Source organism: Harpia harpyja, chromosome 17 (genome assembly GCF_026419915.1).
Source record: "Harpia harpyja isolate bHarHar1 chromosome 17, bHarHar1 primary haplotype, whole genome shotgun sequence".
Taxonomy (NCBI): domain Eukaryota; kingdom Metazoa; phylum Chordata; class Aves; order Accipitriformes; family Accipitridae; genus Harpia; species Harpia harpyja.
This window is the reverse complement of record NC_068956.1, coordinates 24955915-24979108: the sequence shown is the minus strand read 5'-3', so window position 1 is coordinate 24979108 and position 23194 is coordinate 24955915. Positions and strand designations below refer to the sequence as shown.

At 43.0% G+C, this 23194-nt stretch overlaps 1 protein-coding gene across 2 annotated transcripts in view; it reads left to right on the top strand.

Moving 5' to 3' along the window:
- The window catches only part of LNX2 (ligand of numb-protein X 2), a 35477-nt gene extending 17111 nt beyond the window's left edge, over positions 1-18366 (top strand). The window contains exons 4-11 of one of the 2 annotated variants that reach the window (XM_052812514.1): positions 272-415; positions 963-1162; positions 4169-4540; positions 6108-6254; positions 8481-8658; positions 11062-11293; positions 13046-13204; positions 15965-18366. In XM_052812514.1, the coding sequence (XP_052668474.1) occupies positions 272-415; positions 963-1162; positions 4169-4540; positions 6108-6254; positions 8481-8658; positions 11062-11293; positions 13046-13204; positions 15965-16100 (1568 nt within the window). In that variant the 3' untranslated portion in view covers positions 16101-18366. The remainder of the gene's footprint in view (positions 1-271; positions 416-962; positions 1163-4168; positions 4541-6107; positions 6255-8480; positions 8659-11061; positions 11294-13045; positions 13205-15964) is intronic. The other variant, XM_052812516.1, reaches the window with a different exon arrangement.
- The last annotated feature ends 4828 nt before the right edge of the window (positions 18367-23194 follow it).

The window sequence follows — 23194 nt, the reverse complement described above, 5'->3', positions numbered from 1 at the left end:
GAGAAATATTAGTGGGTTTGGGTTACATGCAAGTATACAACTGGGATAAGGTCACAGTTAAGAAGGAAAGAAATATCTCAGAGTGTGTGCTAGGTATCGTGGTGCTGTACCATCCCGCATCATATCGTGGTGCAGTAGTTCATGTTAATCTACTGGTAGCGCTGGCCTTGCAGCAAGACGGAAGGAGTGTATCTTCTGTAAAATTACAAAAGTTGTTTTCTAAGATGAGATTTCTTTTCCCCTCTTCCCCCTTCCTCCCTAACCCGATCAGCAGCCTTCTCACACACGGAGTGCTGTCCTGCTCGAGCGAAAAGGCAGCTGGGTAACTCCTGCATCCATCTGCACCGAACGAGCAGTAATGTCTCTAGCATCTGGGATTTTAGAGAGGAAGCACTGAGCCTTACCACAGAGGAAGGTGGTCCTGTCCGCTTCCTTCTCCTCTGTATTTGCCATCCTTTAGCATCCCCCTTTTGCCTCTTTAGTTGTCTCCGTCCTTGCTTCAGAAATGGGTTCCTTTTCTTGACCCGGTAACTCAATGGCAGCTCCTAGTGCAGTTGTGAGACCAGCCGACGAAGAGGCATGACCAAGTCATGCGCCGTGGGGTAACCCCTAAAACACATTTTTGTCGTCATCACCAAATGTGAATACACAGGTGACCCAATTGGAAATGAATTGTATGGAATTTATTACAAAGGACAGGATCCAAAGGGTTCAGAGTATCCTTTTCCAATCCAAATGACCCCATTTCAGGAAGCATGGATGCTACTAAGTCATTAGAGAACTGTTTCTAATGAGCTAGGTGTTCCAACAAGTAGTGGAACTAATCCAATTGCACTTGGTTAGTTTGCTGTTAAACTGTTGTTGTGTGGCCTGTTTACATTGTCCTTTGGTGATTTGCTTTACTGAAAGTGAATGAGGTTTAAAGGATATTAATCATCTTTCTTTTTAAAAATAATTGGCAGCAAATCAACAGCCACCTACCTTGCCTGAAGGAGAGATCACTACTATTGAAATTCATCGATCCAATCCTTATATCGAATTAGGAATTAGCATAGTGGGTGGCAATGAAACGCCTTTGATCAACATTGTCATTCAAGAGGTTTATCGAGATGGGATCATTGCCAGAGATGGAAGACTTCTTGCTGGAGACCAAATACTGCAAGTATGGAACCTAATTACGTATTCTGTCTGCTTGCTTTCCATTCACTCCTTGCAGAACTGCCTGTTAAATGAGATGGGAGATTTGCCTTGTCGGACTATGTTGTGTAAATGTTAGCTTTGCAATTATCAGTTGGAAGGCAAATTAATATTCAGAGCAGAGCCTATTGTTCTAGCACTTTTGGCTATGATTCTTTATGTTGTTTATCGGACCAGTCCCTGGAATTATTTTTCCTCCTTAGCATCTCTTATCAATGTTTAAAATAAACTCATATTTTTCTGTTTTTAAATGTTGGGGGACTTGGTCTTTATTTCAACTTCATGCATGCTTTCCAAAGGAACCCAAGGTTAGTTCTGGCTAACAAGTTGGCATAATTTGTCCTTTATAAAAAGCAATTTGTGGATTGAAGGCTGACTTCATCTAAACTGTTATATTAATCTGGCTTCACTGTTACCTTCCAATAGCCTAGGCAGTTGACCTGCATTTTTCAGTATGTGTAAAAGAGTCAGTGATATTCTTCACTGGCATGATTTGAAGCAAGGTGCTCTAAATATTTTTCAAAAAAAGTAAAGAAACAATTAAAATTTAAGTTGGTTATGATCAAGTGTGTATTTTTGTTACGGTTTTAAGTAATTAGCCACAGACAGTGTAAAAAGATCAAATTCTATTAATTTCGGACTTTTAATTTTATATTAAGGGAAGGGGTTGTTTATAGGACTCTTAAGAATGGCACTGAGTTCTACATAAACAAGACAGTCCTCCCAGCTTTTTTCTATTTTTAATCATTCCACCTGAAACAAATATATTACCATCATTTCAAAATTACTTCAGTAACAATGTTTGCTTTTGATCTTATAGCCTAAGATCAGTCCAAAATTAGTATCAGCCTTTTTCATTTCACTTTTTTGAAATCAAGCTGATAGAAGTAGCTTAAATACTGCAGTTACTCTTGGAATGAAAGTAGTTTGCACTTCAGAAAATAAAGTCCCTTTTGAGAAACATGCCTTTTTCCTCTCTTGGAGTCTTAGCATAGCGGCTGGCCAAGAAAGCAACCCAAGAGGTTTCCAAAATGTTGCCTTTTTAACAAGCAGTTGCAGACACTGATTGAATGCTGCCTAATTTGTTTCGATACTCAAAGGCTCTCCTTGGTTGCCAGAATAGGGAGCTTGAGCTCCAGTGAAGCTTTGGAAATTCTTGCTGTTTGGGCAGGTGTCAATTATAGTTTCCAAAGCCGTAAGTGGTAATAAATCGACTACAAATAGGATTTATAAGCTGCAGTGAGTCTTCCCTATCAGTGTGCTGGCAGTGGGGCTGGCAGATGTTAGAGGGGTGTCCATCAGAGTCCTGTCACACCAAGGGAGAGGTACAGGAGGTAAAAGCCGAAGTTTTTGGAAGATACAATATCTTTATTGCTTTGAATTTACCTGTGCGAGTGGAGAGCTGTTGTATTAAAATGACCAGGCTCGGTCTCTGCCGGCTGTGATTGAGTGCAGAGTTAGATGCAGTTCAGCGTGCACAGTTCAGTTGGATATTTCTGAAAATGTCTTCAAAGGCTTTTATGAGCAGTAAAGGACTAAAAGAAAGCCAGAAAGGACTGCAAGGTGAAACTCAGCATTTTCTTGCCCAGTCAAACAAGAAGTATTACCCTTTTAAGATTTGAGGGAACAGCGTTTAGTAACAGCTACGTAAAAGTCTATGTTGTCTGCAAAGTATAGATAGGTGCCTAACATTTTCAAAGTGCTCTACAAACTGTCCCTTTTTTGTGCTGGACTATGACTGTAATTCATGTAAAACATGTCCTAATGAGAATCTCTTTCCCCGAGAAATGTTAAGGCTGTTTTATTCTGAAATTGTGAACTGCCTTGTAGAAAGAAGAATTACATTTTATTGCATATATTCCTCTGTGCCCTTTGAATGCTTCCCTATTTTATGTATTTACTTTAGCTAGCGACAGCTAAAAATAAAACTAGATTTAATTTAAGGGGTCTGATGGATGAGCCCTAGCGGGTTTTGCTGGTGGCAGGTCTAAATGTTATTTCTCCTAGCTATGCCTCCTTTCTCTCTGCCGAGGTCACAGCCTGTGTCGGGGCAGCAGCAGACCAGGACACGGCCGTGATTCGGTGTCTGAGCTCATGGTGCTGCTGGGAGCGGCGGCTTTGTACTGGGTGTCGGGCTGGAGGTGGAGGTGGATGAAACCACCATGGCCAAATCGTTTGGTGTTGACCTCTCGGAGCCCTTCAGCTCAGATGTGGGATGTAAATGTGGCAGCTGTCATACAGAGAATTATGGGTCCTTTCTCTTCCTATTTTTTTTAAGTGATAATATTGCTATTAGATGGTGGGAAGCTGCAAGTTTATGTTTTTACTTAATTAGGTTGCAATGGGGAGCATTAAAAGGCTTAGCTAAGGCAGGTCAGTATAGTCCATTTGGTGTTAGTTTCTATCTGCTGAAATTATGGGGCAGGGGTTCCTCCATCAAGGCACAATAGTACATGCTAAGGATGAAGTTTTAGTGTTAACTTTGAACCCCTTCTTACAGAACAAGGTAAATAGAGCTTTGTGCTGGTTTTTGTGGTGCTCCTGTTACCTGCCGAATCTTGCTGCACTGTCAATTTTTATCTTAACTTTATAGTGCAAGAAATGACTGAAGATGACTGATCTTTGTATCAGTGGGCCACATAACAAGCACAATTCTTGTTTATAGGGAGGGAAAGTTTAATCTGTTTTTCATTTACAACCGAATTTTGAGTGATACAACTTACAAGTCTGAAACTCTGATCTAGGTCTTTTCCAGCCTAAAAATAGGTTTGTAGATTGAGCAGCCAAAGTGGGTTTGCAGGAGAGGATGGAAGGACAAAAGAGGAAGCCTGGTAGGTCCAGATACGTAGGTTGGTCCAAGGTTGGTTTTGCAGTGAGCCCCGAATTTAATTTGGGAAGGACTTTATTTCCATAACCAACTAAACGCGTGAAAATATCATTCCCTTTTTTTTTGTCATTTGTTGTTTTGCAGGTCAACAGCTTTGACATAAGCAACGTGTCTCACAACCACGCTCGAGCTGTGCTTTCCCAGCCGTGCTCGGTGCTGCACCTCACCGTGCTGAGAGAGAGGCGGTTCGGCAGCCGCACGCACAACCACGCCGACGGCACCGGCTCCCTGCGGGAAGACAGCTTTCAAGTGACGCTGCATAAACGCGACTCCAGCGAGCAGCTTGGCATTAAACTTGTACGCAGAACGGATGAGCCAGGAGTTTTTATTCTCGACCTCTTGGAAGGGGGGTTGGCTGCTCAAGACGGCAGGCTCTGCAGCAACGACCGTGTACTTGCAATTAATGGACATGACTTGAAGCACGGGACACCTGAGCTTGCTGCTCAGGTTATACAGGTAATTTCCATTCCCTACCTGAGTCCTTAGCTCAGCTTTATTTCTTGGGCAAAGTCTTGGGTAGAGTCTGTCCCGGACAGAACAGCTTGTGTAACACCTAAAAGCCTGCAGCGATGCAATTTGCTGTGATTTATGTTCTGGAAATCATAGTGCAAAACAGGGTCTGCTTTGGCACCTAGCGGATGAACTTCACCTCCTCAGAAGTGAAAAGTGCGTTAGTCTTCCCTGGCATACAGCCTGAAGGTTAGAAGACTGCTCATGTGAGCAAGGAGAGTACCACATAGCTATCACTTAGCAGAAAAAAAAGAGGATTATTATTATTATTATTATTATTATTATTATTATTATATTTATGTATGTACTGTAGTTTTAATCTCTCAGTAAGCTCTATAAAAGTGGGCTTTGTTTTGTGTTGATTTGCCTGTGCATGGAATTGGGGTTAAAACAGGAAAGTGATTTTTCAGGCTTCATAGAGGCAACAGGTAGCCGCTGGGAAGGGAAAAAATAGGTCTTCCATGAGTCCCATGCAGTAAAACTCATTTCCTGAGCATTCAAGAAAGAGCTATTCCCAATGTCTGGCTCTGTTCTGGACACAAATATTACCCAAAGCTTGATGCAGTGTGACATATGACCCTTCCCTGTTCCTACAGGAAAACCTTTACTCTGTGCCTTTCTCCCAGTCTGTAAGGAAACGGCTGCAGCACATTGCTGCTTCCTGCTGATGGGATGTTGGTGAAAATTGCTCTGGTTTTAGGAAAGTTGGAATAGACCAGTAGTAGGTTCTTGCAGTCTAGTGCAGTCATCTTTGCTTAACCCAGCACCACACAGAGAACTCCGATAAAAATGAGTAGTAAATATTTGTTTCAGGAATCATTTCAAGAGCTTCCCTTGCAGTTAAAGGAAAATAACAACGATCATGGGAATTGTAATTTCAGTTTCCCAGTTTTTGGATACAGTGAAGTGGTCAGAATTTTACAATTTTCCCTCTATCTGTTGAGGTGTGGTTTTGCGGCAATACAAAGAGTTGATGTTTTATTTAACATCCGGTAACCGAGTCTCCTGATACTCCCCAAACTCCAGAATCTGATGGTCCGCTCATATATAACATCTTTCTTGGAAGTCTCTTTGGAGTCTCTTGGAAGTACCAGCAGTGTTCAGAGCTTTTGACCAAGTTCTGCAGACCCTGGAGCCATCACATGGGCATTTCTTTCTTTTATTGCTATACGTTGCAGAAGTTCACAGAGGCTGCAAATGGAATTGGGTGATTTTTAGTGTTTGAAGCTTCATAACACAAAGTGAGAAATGGTCCTTTTGGCAAAGGATTTCCACCTGATGTAAATGTAATATCAGAAGCAAAGGAGGAGTGTTAATAACCCCTCCATTCTGGGGGGAATTACAACAAGAAGCAAGTAAGGGACAGTGCAGTCTAAGCAGTTTGTGGCACCCCCAGGAACTGGAAAACCAGTTCTGCTGTTGTCTTGCTTCATATTTCATCATACATTTTTTTCCTCCCTCTCTGCTAATAATATCCTAACAACTTCGTTCCTGTGGTTTATATATTCAACAGGCTAGTGGGGAGAGAGTGAATTTGATCATCTCTAGACCCCTGAAGTCACAGACGGTCAGTGTTATCCGAGACACCGGGACTCACAACAGCAACCCACACCAACACCAGTCCCAGCAGCTGTTTCACAGCAGACCTAACTCACATAAGGTTGGTGTTTCTCCTTCCAAGAGGTATAAATACCATTTTACCCATGTGATGGTCTAAGTGTGTGGGAGGGCAAGACTGGAAGAAAGGGTTATACCTTCTTTTTTACCTACTTAAAAAAAAAAAAAAAAAAAAAGGTGCCGACTTCCAAGTACTCAAGTCCTGCATCATGTCTGGAGTGGGAACAAAAGATATGCAACAGCTTTTCAGTATTTTCCTGGATTTGCTGACTGCAATAAAAGAGGCAAGTTCTCTGATCTCATACAGCTGTAGTTGTTAGACCTTGTCTAAGACAGTGACTCATGTGTTACTGCTGCGTAGGAGAGCTGTCTTTCAGGCACGTTATTTTTTTGTTGCCGCTGTGCTGGCTGCAACCAGCAAGGACAGGAGATGTGGTGCACACCATCCAGCATATAAAGAGCATGTTGGAGGGATGTGTCATCTCCTCCGTGAGCCAGCAGTGCTGGCTGCAAGACTGCTGAGTTGTGCAGCGTCAAGCAGGGAGAGAAAGGCAGAGTGAAGAGACTTTCATGAAGCCAGTGTCAAATTATCTGGAAGACCTGCAGAAATAAAGCCTTTGCTTGAGATGTTCTTGTAGTTAGAAAAATATGACTCCTCACCGTGGAGAAGTTGATTTTGTGAAATAATTGTCATGTTGACCGTGTCAGCCAAGCCACCTTGCCTCCTGTCCACTCTGTTGGCATCACTGTTTAACGTCATACTTCTGTTGGGAGGATTTACATGTATTGATAGTATTTTCTTTTAAAAGTTTGGGTAATTTCAGAAAAGAACAAGTGAGGCTTTAGGAAGCTTGTTTTCCTCCTGAGGGACAAAGGTGAGGTTCCTGAATACAGTTAGTGACCGTTAGTACTTGTCACAATTTTAGGCCCTATCAACACAATGATAATCAGAGCTTGAACCCACTTTCCATCTCCTAGCATGGGTTGTGTTCATATCACAGTTCCAAAGTTGATCCACTGGCTGAGCTGATTTCTCTCACATATCAATGCCATCCCTGGGCTCTTTCAGAGTGGGAAGCCCCATGTAACCACAAGTGGACATTTCCCGTGTTTCATACCATTTATCTTTGCCTCTCTCTCATTAGCCTGCAGTTGGCTTAGAAGTCTTGTGGCTTAAAAAATGTTTATATAATTGCATGGCACCAGCCAGTTAGTCCCAAAGCCTGAAGACTTAAGAAGGAGCTGTCTTTATAAACTATGGTATGTATACATGTAGCTACATATGTGATTAACATGTATATGCGAGGAACAGAGTCAGTCAGAGGGAGCATGTGGCATTGGAAGTCGAAGAAAGCAGTGTTGCCATTTCCAAGGCTGGGGAATAAATAAGTATTTGTAGTTGGAAGAATCTCCCAGGCTATTTCTTCTGTTATTTTGGATTCCTTGCAAATACTCTGTTGATTTAATATGCTACTACAGGTGTATGTGCTATGGTTTGAATGTGTCACTAAATATCCTGAAGAGAAAGGGCTTCAGCAAATAAAATATACTTTGATTCAGGTTTAGATCCTTTTGATGGGGCAAAACTAACTACAGGCTAAACTTTGTAATTCAGGTGTTAGAAAATGAAGTATAGGATCTCTTCGTGCTTCAAGTTTGGGTCTTTGTTGTAATCATTAGGGAGTCTGCACAAGGCACCCATTACCAGCATATCGCATTGATTGGCCTTAGTTACTTGGTGCTCAGGGAGATTCTACGTACCAGCTGTGAAAGAAAACATGATGTAGAAGGGCTTTAAATGGTCTCTCTTTGTCATTGTGAAAACACATGTGTTTTCATTTCTTAGGAGCATCTTTATAGTTCTCGGCCATGTTCTACTGATAAATGAGGTAATGCTGATGTTCACCAAGACAGCAAAAGATTTGTTTCTGGTTTGTGTCCACTCTTTTGACCATATGGTTTTGTAGTGCAGTCCTAAAATTTAGCCTATTCCAGTGTAGGATGATAAGAAAAACTGGGGTGAGATTTTCAACATGGGCTTTTATAAACTTTCTGTCTGTATTTAAGTATCTACATGAGTGGCTTTTTTTGGTTTGGTTTGGGGTTTTTTTCCTGACCTGGAGGAAATCCAGCTGAAGCTGATTTGCACTACTTAGTTCTTTTAAGCTATTCTGTTAAAGTGCCAAAGTATACCTTTGGGGTGTATTTAGTTGTGTTTTGTTCGGGTTTTTTTTAAGTTTTAACAATGTTATTTATCCTTGTCAAACAGGATCTCTCCCAGTGTGTTACATGCCAAGAAAAGCACATTACTGTGAAAAAAGAGCCACATGAATCTCTGGGAATGACAGTGGCAGGAGGCAGAGGCAGCAAAAGTGGCGAACTGCCCATCTTCGTGACAAGTGTACAGCCTCACGGGTGTCTGGCAAGAGACGGCAGGATTAAACGAGGTGGGGCTTGGCTTTCCTGGTGGCACGGGTGGCCTCTGATTGCTGTTTGATGGTGTGCTGGTTTTGGCTGGGACAGAGTTAATTTTCTTCACAGTAGCTGGTATGGGGCTGTGTTTTGGATTTGTGCTGGACACAGTGTTGATGACAGAGGGATGTTGTGGTTCCTGCTGAGCAGGGCTTACACAGAGCCAAGGGCTTTGCTGCTTCCCCCCCCACCCCACCAGCGAGGAGGCTGGGGGGGCACAAGAAATTGGGAGGGGACACAGCCGGGACAGCTGACCCCAGCTGTCCCAAGGGATATTCCAGATCATACGACATCATGCACACTATATGAAACTGGGGGAAGAAGAAGGAGGCAGGGGGGATGTTGGGAGTGATGGCGTTTGTCTTCCCAAGTCCCCGTTGGGCGTGATGGAGCCCTGCTTTCCTGGAGATGGCTGAACACCTGCCTGCCCATGGGAAGTGGGGAATGAATTCCTTGGTTTGCTTTGCTGGCGTGCACGGCCTTTGCTTTACCTATTAAACTGTCTTTATCTCAGCCCACGAGTTTTCTCACTTTTACCCTTCTGATTCTCTCCCCCATCCCACTGTGAGGGGAGCGAGCGAGCGGCTGCGTGGTGCTTGGTTGCCGGCTGGGGTTAAACCACGACAGATGAGTATGTGCTCTGGAGTCAGGTGGTGTCAAAAGTCTTTTCACAGATGTAGGCAAGCGCTGGTGGATACTTTTCTTCGTGTTTCAGTAATGGAAATAGAGTATTTGGTATCGCACTTCCACCTTTTTGAGGAAAGGGATGTTTAGAGAGCGATAGCAGGGGAAGCGGATAAGACCAGGAAATGTCTGGCTAAATTCTTTAAAGCTGACGGTAATCCCCTGAGCTGAGGGTCTGGTGTGATGCTTTGCCCTGTCAGCCACGCATCCTGTTTTTGCGTTTGATTTGGTGGGCTGGGCCCCGTCTCTCTCCGAGGAATCTCTGCTCCTCGGTATAATCTCTGAACAGCAGAGATGCTCTGATGACAGGCCACAGCTCACCCCTGCTAATTTTACCCCTAAAGCAACGTCAGTGCTGACCCTGGTTCCTGAATGCTTTCTTACCCTTTGGGACAGCTTGGGTTTGCCAGTCTTCAGGGGTGCCACAGCACCCACTCGTGTTCCTCAGCTTTGCAGAAGGGAACCGGGAGGTGGAGGTTAGGTCGGTGTAGGTGAAGGCAGTCCTGCCTGATCGATAGCAAAGCATTTGGTGATTAAAACATGTTGTGCCATATGTGTGAAACAAAGACTGCCTGTGGGATCTCTGCGATTCAGAGTTCACAGAATTACAGATTGTTTTAGGAAAGAAATTTAGGAAAAAAAACTTCACAGATTGCAAATTTAAAAAGAACAGTGTGGGAGCATCCTTATAGGCTTCTGAGAGAGGGAGATTTACACCCACATACCAACGGGTACGCTTTCTTTTTCTGTACTACTGTGAAAAACACACTTGATGGAAGAATCACAATTGCTTTTTCATTGTGTAACATTAAAGTAGGCACAGCAGCAACAAAAGTGATTTCAAGTTAAGCTGCACCTCAACTTCAGGTTTCTCTGGGAGGAAAAAGCTTTTAAAAAATGAGTCTCGTTCCAAATGTGACCCAGGTGTTCGCACTTTTGCTTTGGTTTTTCTGGTTTTCAGCAGTAAGTGAGACATTGTGTGGAAGAGGAGATTGTCACTGCTTGGACAGTAAATAACATTCTTGTTTTCACCTTGAGGCTTTTAAAAAATATTCTGAAATAAAATAAAATAAAAATCATGGCAATTTTTTTAGTGGCTTTGACTCTTTCCAGATTATCTTTGTAGACATGCTCATTCTTTCTTCTGATGGACTGGGTTTTGTACCAACCTTTCCAGTAGTTTTTAATTCCATTTTGTTCTCCCAATTTACAACTCAGAAAAAGCAGATGACCTAAAACACTCTGTGGAGACTCACTTATCTACAAGAGTTGGTTATTTTTTGGTGCCTGTATTGTTCCTTCCATCATTCTTCCCTCCCTTTTAAAGTTAGAGTGGACCTATGATCCAGCCCTGGAAACAATTATGTAGCGGCATCAGCAATAGCAGTTGCGGATGAGATGGTGAGGTGCTTAGGTAATTTCTATCTCAAATTTTCAGGGCAATATACCATAGAAGCCGCAGCATTTGATGTGTTATGCGGAAATAAATGATACTGATCCAGCTTAATAGTTCAATACATTAATGTTTCAAACTGACGGTATAAGGCTTCAGAGCTATTCACGTTCCCAGGCTGTTAGTTCAGACTCTCTCAGCTCCAAAAAACACAGTATTAAATGAAACCCTGGCGCGGGAGGTGCTGTCGGTAGGAACGACTCTGACGGACTGATGTGTTCTCACTTGCGCCTTTGAACAGGTGATGTGCTGCTGAACATCAACGGCATCGATTTGACTAACCTAAGTCACAGCGAGGCGGTGGCCATGCTGAAAGCTAGCGCTGCCTCTTCGGTAGTTGCCCTGAAAGCCCTGGAGGTCCAGATTGTAGAAGAACAGCCCCAGGCTAACGAAGAGCAATTGAGTACCATCAGTGAAAATGAATACGATGCCAGCTGGTCGCCATCGTGGGTGATGTGGCTGGGACTTCCAAGGTACGGAATTAATTGATAAAGTAATTAGTTACCTGTTTTAAGCTAGATCTGAGAGAGAGAGAGCAGAGACCTTATTAGTTGCAGCACATCTGCCCTTATTTCTGCCTGACTGACCATCTCAGCTATATTCGGTTGGCAGTGTGCTTACAAAGCAGACTGCGAACGGGAGCAGTGTCTCCTTAGGAAACTGGAAGATGAATAGACTTGGTTTATCTCTTCACAAACCGTAGTAATTACCCATGTGGATTCTTCTCATTGAACACAAGTCATCTTTTCTATCGTTTAACCATATCGTATCTTTCTGAATATCTAAAACCAGAGAGATTATTAATAAAAACACAAAGTATATACCCACATATCTCTTTGCTAATCTGCTACCTAAATTTACAAGGCCAAATACATAAGTTTAGAATATTGGACCAGACTTGCCATTCTGACTGACTCTTCACATGGGTGTCTTGCACAGGTAGAAGCCTGTAGTTACAAATCCCCCTGTGTTTTTTTTTTCAAGAACCCACTACCATCTCTGCCAAACACAAAAACCCTTCACGATTTGCAGCGAGCTCCCTCCTCTTGACTAATCTGCAGTCTGCTGGACATCACCATGTTTCATTTTTACTCTTCCATTTTTCACTCTCTTGTGGCTACAGCTGTAAGCTCATTCCCGCATTGCTCGCTATCCAGAAGAGCTCCCGCCACAGCAAATAGTGTTGTTAACTTCAGTCAGGGCATGCAGGTTAATTCCTCTCCGTCTGATAGAGTTACCAGGCTCAGGTCTGTAGTTTAAGCATAAAACAACAACAAGAACCAGGTGTATTGGTAGCAGAATTGCAGCTGAAGATAACAGAAACATGTGTTGGCCCTCCAAAGACTTCACACTTCTGAGTTTTACTGTCAATTAATTTCTCTTCCATTCAAGTATTAATGAGTTACCTAATCTCAATAAACAGCTCTCAGTTTTGGTAAATGTACTTCCTTTCCATGCTTCAGCAGTGGTTTATTGCTTAGATACTACAGCTGCCCATGCATGGCTCCTAAAGTTATGCTGTGTGTTGTGCTGCTCTTCATTAAAGGAGTGTTGTACCTCAGTAAAGAACTTGGCATCTTTTTTACCCAAAACCAGTTTTCATTTCTGTGTTGGTTTTTTTTTTAATTACAGTAATTGCCAACTTCATTGGCAACAATTAATTTTCGTTGGGGGAGATAACATACACCAGTACAGTTAGTGAAGCATGATCTGAATTATTTACGATCTGTGTAATAAAATGGTTAATCGTTTACATTTTCATTACTGGTGATGCATCAGTTCAGAGATAGTGAAGATGATACATGGATTTTTAGACCTTTACTTAAGGACTGGGGCTGGAAGAAAAAGGCACTGCATTTTTGACTTGCAAACTAAACACATCAGGTATCCATTTTCCACCCACATTCTTGCCACCTGTGAAATCCCTAAAATGCCATGCTATTACTGTCAGTTTACAGTGTTAACTGTGTTTAAGTAATTATTCTAGCACTGCATTATTTCTTTCATGACACTTTTCTGTCTCAAGATTGTGGGGTTTTTTGGTAATTGGTTTGAATATTGCAAAATTACTCTGGGAACAGAAGTCTAATCAACATCCCTCCCCATCTCTTCCACGCTTAGCACAGCGGTAATGATGAGGCAGCAGGTGTTGTGCCTACAATAAAAATATCTATATGTGGTATACATGGCTTTTTCTCTTGCTGTCCTGTGCTTCCATTCCACAGCTGCCTACATAGCTGCCATGATGTAGTACTGCGGCGGAGCAATTTAGGGAGCTGGGGTTTCAGCATCGTCGGTGGCTACGAGGAAAACCACACGAACCAGCCTTTCTTCATTAAAACGATTGTTCTTGGAACTCCTGCATACTTTGATGGAAGATTAAAGTAAGCTAAAATAATACTAATAATAATCAACACTTTTAAATAATTACGTGCTGGTGCAACTAACCGCTTAAGGAAATATACTGCAGCATCTTGTGCTGGGGGGATCGTGCAGCCCGGTAGTGCTTTGCCTCCCAGTGAGTGTGATGCTGGGAAGTACGGGGTGTTTCTGCTGGGGAAGGGGTGTCTGTCAGAGGTGGTGCTTGTGCTGGCACCGCTGCCATCTCCCGTCTTCCTCCCCAGCTGCAGTGCTCATGTCACCTGCTGTCTCCGTCTCCCTGTTGAACGCTTCTTTAGGCCAAGAGACATTGCAAAATGTTTATGTGCAGAACTGGCTAGTTCGTAACATTTTTGTCTTCCTAGAGCACAGCTGACAAATTAGAACTTATTTCTGTAAAGTGGGGAAAACTGCTTTATCCTTTCATATAGCCTTCTGAATCCACTGGTGGAAACTCTGGTACCGAAGATGGGTGCTGCTGCTTTAATGGAAAGGCAAGAAAGTAGGTGAAAAAGTCAGCACCTCTGAAAAGATCATTAACCAAGTCCCCATGTCAGTGCCCCGAGAGTCATTAGTTGGCAGGAAAAACACTGATAAATGAGGCAAGTTCAGCAGAGGCCCCGGAGATGGGGGGAGCTGGAGCACTTGCCCTACAAGAAGAGGCTGGGGGAGCTGGGCTTACTCAGCCTGGAGCAGAGATATCTTCGGGGTCACCGAACAGCCCCTTCGAGTAACTTGCAGAGCAAGAGGAAGGGAGGCAACGGGCACAAGTTGAACAAAAGAGTGGGACTGGTTATAAGGATTTACCCATGAGATTGGTCAGGCGGTGGCACAGGTTGCCGAGTCTCTGTCCTTGGAGGTTTCTGGATAAATCCCTGAGCAACCGGGTCAGATCTCACAGCTGACCTTGCTTTGAGCGGGAGGTGGGACTAGGGACCTCCTGAGGACCCCTCTGACCTTAAAGATTATAAGATTCTACTTGCATGTTATGTTTAGATGCAACCCTGATGTCTAATAGGCGTACATGCATCTTAGCCTTGTGTAGGATTAGTTCAGAACTTACAGTTCCTATTAAAGGTTCTCTTGTTCATAAACTGATCTTTTGTGAAGGTGGAAGTAAAGAATATGCAACTTGAAGTTTTATGGCATGATTTGTACATGTAGATTTACTTACAAAGTAACTTAAGAAAAAATGTGCTTATGCCTAGAGCCTTGCCAGTAATTGATTTTTCAGTTCAATGACTAAATAAATAAATGAAAAAATAGCTTGGCTGAACACAAAATTAGATTTCTTTTTTGGCCAACTGTGAAACAGTTGGGATTAAATGAAAGATTTCAGTTCAACCCAAAGTAAATAATTTCAGATTGGGAAATTAATAACTAGAAGTCTTCACACAAATGGAAATTCAAGCATCATTCCGAAGAAGAAGGGAAGGGTGGTTGTGGTCACACTTACCCCTTGTAAGGAATGGAAAAGATGCTCTTGTGTGATATTGTGTTATAGTACCCTCCGTTCAAATATACTGTCTCACTGAAAATATGGACTTAAAAATGGGCCATCGACAAGAGAGAGCTCCTTAGAACCTGTACCATGAGTTACCCTGGGGCAGGGCTTTTTGAAGCTGTTCTGTTGGGTTTTATAAGTTATCTAAATGTTTTGTTCAGCTAGAGAGGAAGGAAGAAAGCAACTTCACAGTTCAATAGTTAAGATGGTTTTCTGCCTACATTCTCTGACTGGTGTGATTTTATAGAAGGTGAAATGACTTCAGCAGAAAGGCTGGGTGGGTGAGACCCCGCTCAGTGAACTGTAGCGTTGTGGTTTGGGTGATGGGGTACCTTGGTTCAGGCAGGGAAGTGCTTTTGAATGCGCATTTGACTGGTGTGGGTCACACGGCCTCTTCTCCCTCTGCCCTGCCTTAGTGGAGGGCACTGGGAGAGCTCAGGACGGCATCTTCTTGCCTTCCATTTTGGTGGCTCCAGTAGCTGGGAGGATCAGTTTTAGGAAAAGTCCTGTTTGATCTCCCAAGTCATGTTTGACTGCTTTGGGGGCTGCCAAACACACACTCAAGTTGCAGAGAAGAGATGCCTGGAGATGGAGCACGCTTGATGTAGGCAGAACTGAGGTGCTTTTTTGAAGTTTCTCTTGAGCTTGTAAAAAATGAAACTTAACACTTTGAGGTCAATTTTCTCAAGGCCGGCAAACAGCACCCTCCCAAATTTCTGTTCCCTGCTTCAAAACACAGAGATGCTACAGCTTCTCAGTTGAACCATCTGCTGAGGGAGATTTCAAGCCAAATGGTTACATTTGACAAAATCGTAAGCCGTTGAAAACAAGGTTCTCGGTTGGAATGTGGTTGGTAACCATAAGTATCTTTACTTACACCTCCTACGGTAAAGGCATGTTTGGTGTAAATGTGTTATAATCCACACAAACAAACAGAAATGCTTCTGTCGTGCACGTGCTATCTCGTTATCTTCTCTTGACTCCATTAGATGTTTCCAGCTCTCTTTTCACGTTTCCCAACAGGTCAGCTCTTAATGCAGAACTGTCTTTGCATTAGAATTGAAATCTAGTGATTTGGGAATTTCCCAGATGAGTTTCAGTAGTAAAACAGACTTAAAATTGAACCCCTTTGGGTTTTTTAGCTACACTTCCAACCTGATGCAAACCTGTCACCCCAGCAATGAAGTGCTCTTTGTTGGTGTGTACTAGTTACTGCAGAACAGCAGTCATCATTTGCTTCTTTTCTTCTTGTGTTTTTTAGGTGTGGTGATATGATTGTTGCTGTAAACGGACTATCCACGGTTGGAATGAGCCATTCTGCACTCGTTCCCATGCTGAAGGAGCAGAGGAACAAAGTAACTTTAACCGTGATTTGCTGGCCTGGAAGCCTCATATAGATTTGCGACTCACTTCGGTTCAAGCAGCGTCTTTTTCTAGATAGCTGGCACAAAAATCTCCTCTATCTTTTTTTCCCCTATTGATACAGCTGGTTATAAGCAGGGCCAAAACTGCTGTATTTTCTTTTTTTACGGGCCTCTCAGACTTACTCTATATATCTTTCCATCCTGAAATAGCCATTTCTGTTTGCTATATCCATTGCTGACGCAAATGCAAATATACACGAGCTCACAGAGAAACTCCCACTCTGATATGGCCGTCATTGAGCTTTCCCCGTCAGGCTTGTAGAGTCAGCAGAAGAACTTAGTGGTTCTTTGGGTTTCTCTGCACATTCCTCAAGTTAGGTGTGATATATAAACATAATAGCCATGTGCCCATCCTTCCCTGTGAAGAGAACGTGTGTCAGTACAGCAATGACACATCTATCTGCTGCTATGAATCAAAATCCGTTTCCAAAGGTACGTCTCTTCATTTCGTAAGCCTTTCCATTTTTGATTCAGTATTTCGGACTAATTCAAGTAATCCATCTTATTCATCAGAAATTACTTGGTCCCCCAAATTTTTCTTGCAGGGCATCAGTGTTCATAGAAAAGTAGGACAAAAGCCTGATATTACTGGAATTTTTATAAAGTGCAATAATTGGACTCTTTGTTAGGAAACTTTAATATATTACAGAGTTTGTATCCTATAATGACAAGAAATATGGAAGTAATTACTGTTGCAACGCTGGCAAGAATACACATGCCCGAGGTCGCCTTTGAGTGAATGGCTTACAGTATTAGACTTTACTTTACAAATGAATGTTTTGCTATGTCAGAGAATTTTGATGAACATTTTTACAAAGATCATTTTTACCGTTTCTATTGTAGTTGTCAGCTCTCTTTATTCATGTGTGGAAACAATACTTTGACTTGTACTTTCTAAATGAGAGAATTATTTACAGGAAAAAAGCAAGCTATTAAGAAACCATATGTTAGGGTTTACAGGTGAGCAGGCTAGGAGGAAGGCTCTTTGAATTCAAGTCCAACTACAAAGTAAGCTGCAAAGTTCACTCTTATTCTGTCATCTCCTGACAAATGTGCAAATGCCTTGATATCAAATGCTGAAACTCTCTCTCTTGCATTTCAGGATATGATTTTTTTTTTCCTTTAGAGAGCACCTGTTATTAAGTTGTCAGTAAGAGTAATACTGTTTATCTTGGATTGTATTTAGTATTTTTACAAACCAACCTGTAACTTCTAGACTTTGCCTTTCCATGGTATTTGCAGGCTAAGCACCCATTTGTTTAAGAAAAGAGGGGTGGAGCGCAGAAAGAAATGTGCTGACCTGGAGCTAACCCTGTGTGTTGTCAGTGTTCTGCATATTTGAAAAAGCTTCATTTATAAACCAGGTTCCCAACCTGAACTGATGAATGACCTCTGTATTGTACTAATAATTACCAGAGAATGTATTTGAGAATCACAGCATATTTCAATTGTGAAGCATGAACTTTATTTTCAAACTTAGCCGGTATAATATCGGGGCATATTATCGCATGTCATTAATTCCAGTAGCTTTGTTTTCAAAAGAAATAAAGTTACTCTTTTGCAAAAAAAATTGTAAACATCTCACATGAATGAAGTGGTTTTATTCCTCTCTGTAATGTATGCTATCGGTTTAATTTCATAATATTAAAATACAAAAGAATGTCCTCTACAGTATATTACTGTACTGAGAATCTTTGTTTCTGAAGCAAACACCAAACTTATTTGATACTCTAACTGATTTGAGAACAACTTTCTTCCCATCCCCAGATGCTGTTTAACTGTATGCTTTGCTCTTAATGCAGATTTTTCTGTAAAATACATCTCAGTGTAGACTTTAGGGAAGATTTTGACATACGTACTAGATTTAATGGGTTTTATTTTTAAAATTACACTTTTCATTCAAAACCCTGCAAAAAATCACATTTTTAGGTTTTTTTTTTCTTTTATATGTATATGTAACAAAAGCATGGGTTAGCTTAAACTGTGCAGTTTTGTTTCTGTGTGCTGTAGCTTTTGATAAGAATGTCTAGCGATAAAACCTTTCTGAATTAATTCCTTTCCTGAATTATTTTTCCCCCTTCTCTTGTAGCTGCATAGTTGGGTTTGGTTTTCTGTGCCTTCTGTTTTAAATTATTTCAAGATTTTTTTTTTTTTTTCCAGACATTGCTATCTAATTGTATGGTATTAATGAAGGATGAATGAAAATAAAAGTTCATTCTACTCATTGTAATAACTCAAAGTATTGTCTCACTCTTTGCAAAAGATATGGGTTAGCTCAATGCAGACTCAGTTTAAAGATATTTTTTTCTGCTGTGATTTATCATAAATTACAGTTAGTGAATGTACCAAAAGAGTCTGAGGGCATGCACATCCCGCCGGGGTAACATACCAGCTGTTTAACCCAAAATTCCAGCACTGAGAAGTGTTTCTAAAGCGGAGGTAAGATCTGTGCCTTATAGTACTTTGCTGCAAGCAGCATTTCCTCTCTCCCCTCCATGCCAGCTGGTACCGATCAGCTGGAGGATGTTTTCACAGCATAGATTTGATGCAAGGAGACAGTCTTGCTGGAAACATCGGTTTTACAGCTGAAACTTGAGCCTCCTGGTCATCAGTTCCCATCTCCTGCAGGCAAGCAGGCTCTGTCTTTAGATGTCTGCAAAGCTGGAATGGGTCTAAAAGCAATTTCTTAATGATTTGCAGTAAAGTTGCCCAGAACCTGGTTTCTTATTTCTTGCAGTTGTTAGTGGGTTACGACTGTCGTGGTTTAACCCCAGCCGGCAACCAAGCACCACGCAGCCGCTCGCTCGCTCCCCTCACAGTGGGATGGGGGAGAGAATCAGAAGGGTAAAAGTGAGAAAACTTGTGGGTTGAGATAAAGACAGTTTAATAGGGAAGGCAAAAGCTGCACATGCAAGCAAAGCAAACCAAGGAATTCATTCCCCACTTCCCATGGGCAGGCAGGTGTTCAGCCACCTCCAGGAAAGCAGGGCTCCATCACGCCCAACGGGGACTTGGGAAGACAAACGCCATCACTCCCAACATCCCCCCTGCCTCCTTCTTCTTCCCCCAGTTTCATATACTGAGCATGACGCCGTATGGTGTGGAATATCCCTTGGGTCAGTTGGGGTCAGCTGTCCCGGCTGTGTCCCCTCCCAACTTCTTGTGCCCCCCCAGTCTGCTCGCTGGTGGGGTGGGGGGAGAAGCAGCAAAGCCCTTGGCTCTGTGTAAGCCCTGCTCAGCAGGAACCAAAACATCCCTCTGTCATCAACACTGTGTCCAGCACAAATCCAAAACACAGCCCCATACTAGCTACTGTGAAGAAATGTAACTCTGTCCCAGCCAAAACCAGCACAGAATAGATGAGTTCCTTTAAAACAAAACCAAGCCTATGTACAGAAATGCAGAAGAAACCACGTCTGCCAGTAGGTTATGAGCTCTTGTGCTTCTTGTGAGGTAAGAGCCAGACCGTCAGAGTTTTGATTTACAGACAGATGAATGAATTCATTGTTGCAGCTGAAGGTGCACAGAGCTGTTGTGTGAGGTGGTGGACCTAGTCATGAACACCTTCCCCAAACAACACGAGGGATCTCAGCGAAGAATGTAAAAGAGTTTATTCTGCTTCACAGCATGCCAATGAAGCAAAATCTGACGATATTTGCTGCTCTAAACTTCCTATTTAGAGTCAGGAACAACTGAGGGGAAAATTTAACATCATAAAAGAATTAAGAATTCATTTATTTGCAGATTCCCTAATAGATCTGGGACCGGTATAATGAAAATCTAAGCCTGGTTCTCAGATGTAGTATGACCCAGATAATATCAGGAGCAAGGCAAGTTCCTTTTAGTTAAGAAACTTGACCGTTTACTTCTGAGGCGATTTTAATGGATCATAAAAATCTGTTAACGAACTAAGTAGGAGATCCTGATGAGTTAAAAGAATGAGTATGCCAGGCGGGGCAGCAATGATGGCAAACACAGGGTTAAGGCCACGTGTGTCTGATGCCACATGGCCCAAGAAGATGTTTTAACACCGAGGAAGGTCAGTGAACACCCTCATCCCAGTTATCTCAGGCAACTTCTGGGCAAGCTTACTTACCTAAGAAGCGGCTCTCCCCTGACACATAGAAAAGGAGAAAATGATTGGCAGCGACGTCATCACACCTGACAAATGTATCCAGCTAGTGAAGAACAATTCTTAGATTACTTGTTGCCCAGAGGTTGGAGAAGGCTTTAGACTTTATGCTTCTGGGACAATTCAAATAATAAGGGTAAGAAAGCTTAATTCCAGCTAAATGTTGATGTTGTCCTTCTGTTTGTTGCCATATCACGTGGATGGGTCCCCTGAATATTAGCAGTGCGATACGGATGCAGTGCCCACGTCAATGATGCACGGCAATTGATATGATGGTGATGAGCTCCCTTCCGTAGAGCGATGCAGAAAACTTCAGACAACTCGGAAATCAGAGAGGCCTGAGTCCAGGCAAAGGTGCGCAGCCCGCTCAGCATCAGCCGTGGCATTCACCATGCCTGAAGCTGTTTTCGAAGGAGAAGGAATGCGTTTGGGTTTGGGAGTTGTTTTTATTGTCAGACTATGCTGGTAAAGGCTGGCAGGAGGAATCTGTGGGTTGCAAGCACAGCCAAGCAGAAACAGCACGCTCCTCAGCAGGGAAACCCAAGTTTGTTTTGCCGAAGGAAGGATGAGAGCCAACCGCTCCCATCACAGAACTGGGCAAGAGATGGAAAGGGAGAGCCTCTTCTGCGATGCTTAGGAGCAAATATCGCATCTAGGAGGGGCTGCACCTCTTCACTCTCCTTCCCAAGTAGCAGTAGCTACCTTAAACACCTCAGCATCCCTCCCGGACCTTTCCTACCCTGCCTTAGCTGCAGCAACCAGCTGTGGAGACCACGGCTGAGGTTTAGAGGGAAAAGGCAGCGGCACTAAGGCCGCTTTCCATCCCGCAGCAGCCTGCCGCAGTGGCGAATACCAGCTTCGGCTATGCCGGAGTCAGTGGTCGTGGTCTCGACTCAGTCTTGGGTGTCTTGCAGGGAGGGGGGGTCTGCAAAGCGACCACCCCTGCCTTTTAAGATGCAACTGCAAGGGTTCATGTAAACACATTATCAGAAGCATTCTCTAACTCCGGTCTCGGAGTTAGGCTTGCCTAACTCTACGGACCCATCGCACACCCAATAACCTCTGCTGTGTAGGGGGTTCATCTAGCAGCTCCGCTTTGCCCCCAAAAACATAGTGTGTGATGGTGCAAAACCAGCACTATTTCAGCGGCTGTGGTTGGTCTTACACAGCTTTTCTGCCACCCCAGCGTTGGTAATCATTAGAGGACCAGTTGAAGGAGAGGAGGTAAGTTTTAGCAAAAACAGAGCTCTTTCTTCGTGCTTTTACCTATTCATGGACTAATCACGTTCTCTGCAACGCATTTTCTGTACTGCGCCTTCAGATTTGTGATAAATTGTGGCATGTGAGCACTAAATGGCAATGGAAAGTAGAGGTGGATGTGTTCTGTTGCATTAACTAGTTTACCACTAGGCTGGACAAGATACATCACGTAAGGGAGATGGTATCATAAGCAGTGAGAGAATTTAATTACAATGATGAATGTAATGCTATGATGGGGTTTAGATGTAGCCACGACATTAGCTGCTTGTAGTGACTTCATTGCTTAGCAACCTCGGCACCAGGCAGCAAGACCGAAAATGCCTTTTTTCTGCCCCTAAAGCAGACAGGTATTGAACCTTAACCAGCTGCAGGGTGAGCCCAGGCATCCGACCATTTCCACAACCCCTTTCTCAGGGAGCAGCTCCACTAAAGCCAAATGAGCCAGGTTTGCGGTTTGGACCCAGCTTTGTATGATAATGAATGAATAACGCAATTAATGAACCCATTTGGTATTTCTTTCCTTCTGGGACAAACCAAAGTGCTGGTGGCTTTGCTCCCAGGTTTTGCTATAAAGCGATTGCAGAAAGCTACTGAAGAGAAGCATTTTAATCAGATTAGAATAGATAAAGAGTATAACCCCTTGGTTATACAATTGAGCTTTCTAATCATATTAGACTTTAATACTGGCATCAGTGCCATATTGGAACAACAATCGCGAAAAAGCTACAAGCATAAAACATTACAGATCCTTAAACATATTACAAAATGTCATCCACAGAAGTTAAAAAATGTTAGCATGTTTGGGGAAATGTGCCAGCTAAAAAAAAAAAAAAAAAAACTCGGGAGCCTGAAGTCCTGTGTATACGTGCAGATTAAATGCAGCACAGCAGAGGCAACTTGACCTTTTTGTTTCTTACTTTTTGATTAATTAAATTGCTTCCCAAACAGCTACTTCTGCCACCACTAATACCCACCGCAGTCCTCATCCACCGAGGTGCAAAGTGCACTTCTTAGCTCTTTTTGCAATCAATTAAAGGGTCCCTCGTTGTGGGACATGGCAAGAGGTGGCTCCTCTTTCTTTACTGCTCAGGCAGCCCTGGAAAGAGCGAGCTTCAGCTCTGTCACACCTCTGCCATTGCAGCCACTGCTCAGCATCCATCTGTGCTTAAAGCAGGAGAGGACTGGAGCCAAGAGCTGAAGGAAAGGGGCTGTTAATGCACATCAGATGCTTGATTTAAGTGGCTCTGTCTTCTGGCATCTATGTGTTTCCACCAATTTGAGTTTCCTCTGTGATTCAGGTTTGTGAGTACAAAGGACCCCACTTGGGAACAGTGGACTTGCTCTGAAATTCTGCCCGCGGCTGCAAGTCCTGCCGGTACGCCTCCGGGCTGCAGCAGCCTTGAATCACAGCAGGCGATCACGGCTGTCCCTCCTTGAGCGAAACGGCCAAGCAATAATTCAAAACCAAAGGTTTTCCTTTCTTCTTCCCTCCAGCTGGAGCTTCCTCTTCCCACAGGCAGGCTGGAGGAGCTACGCAATTTGTTTCGATTGAATAGCGTCAAGGGAGCAAAGACCTCGAATTTAAACGGCACTTTCCTTTCTGGCTGCGGTGCGAATGCGGCTGGCAGCTTGGCACGGGGTGACGTCCACCACCCCAGCTGGGATGGGAGCCACC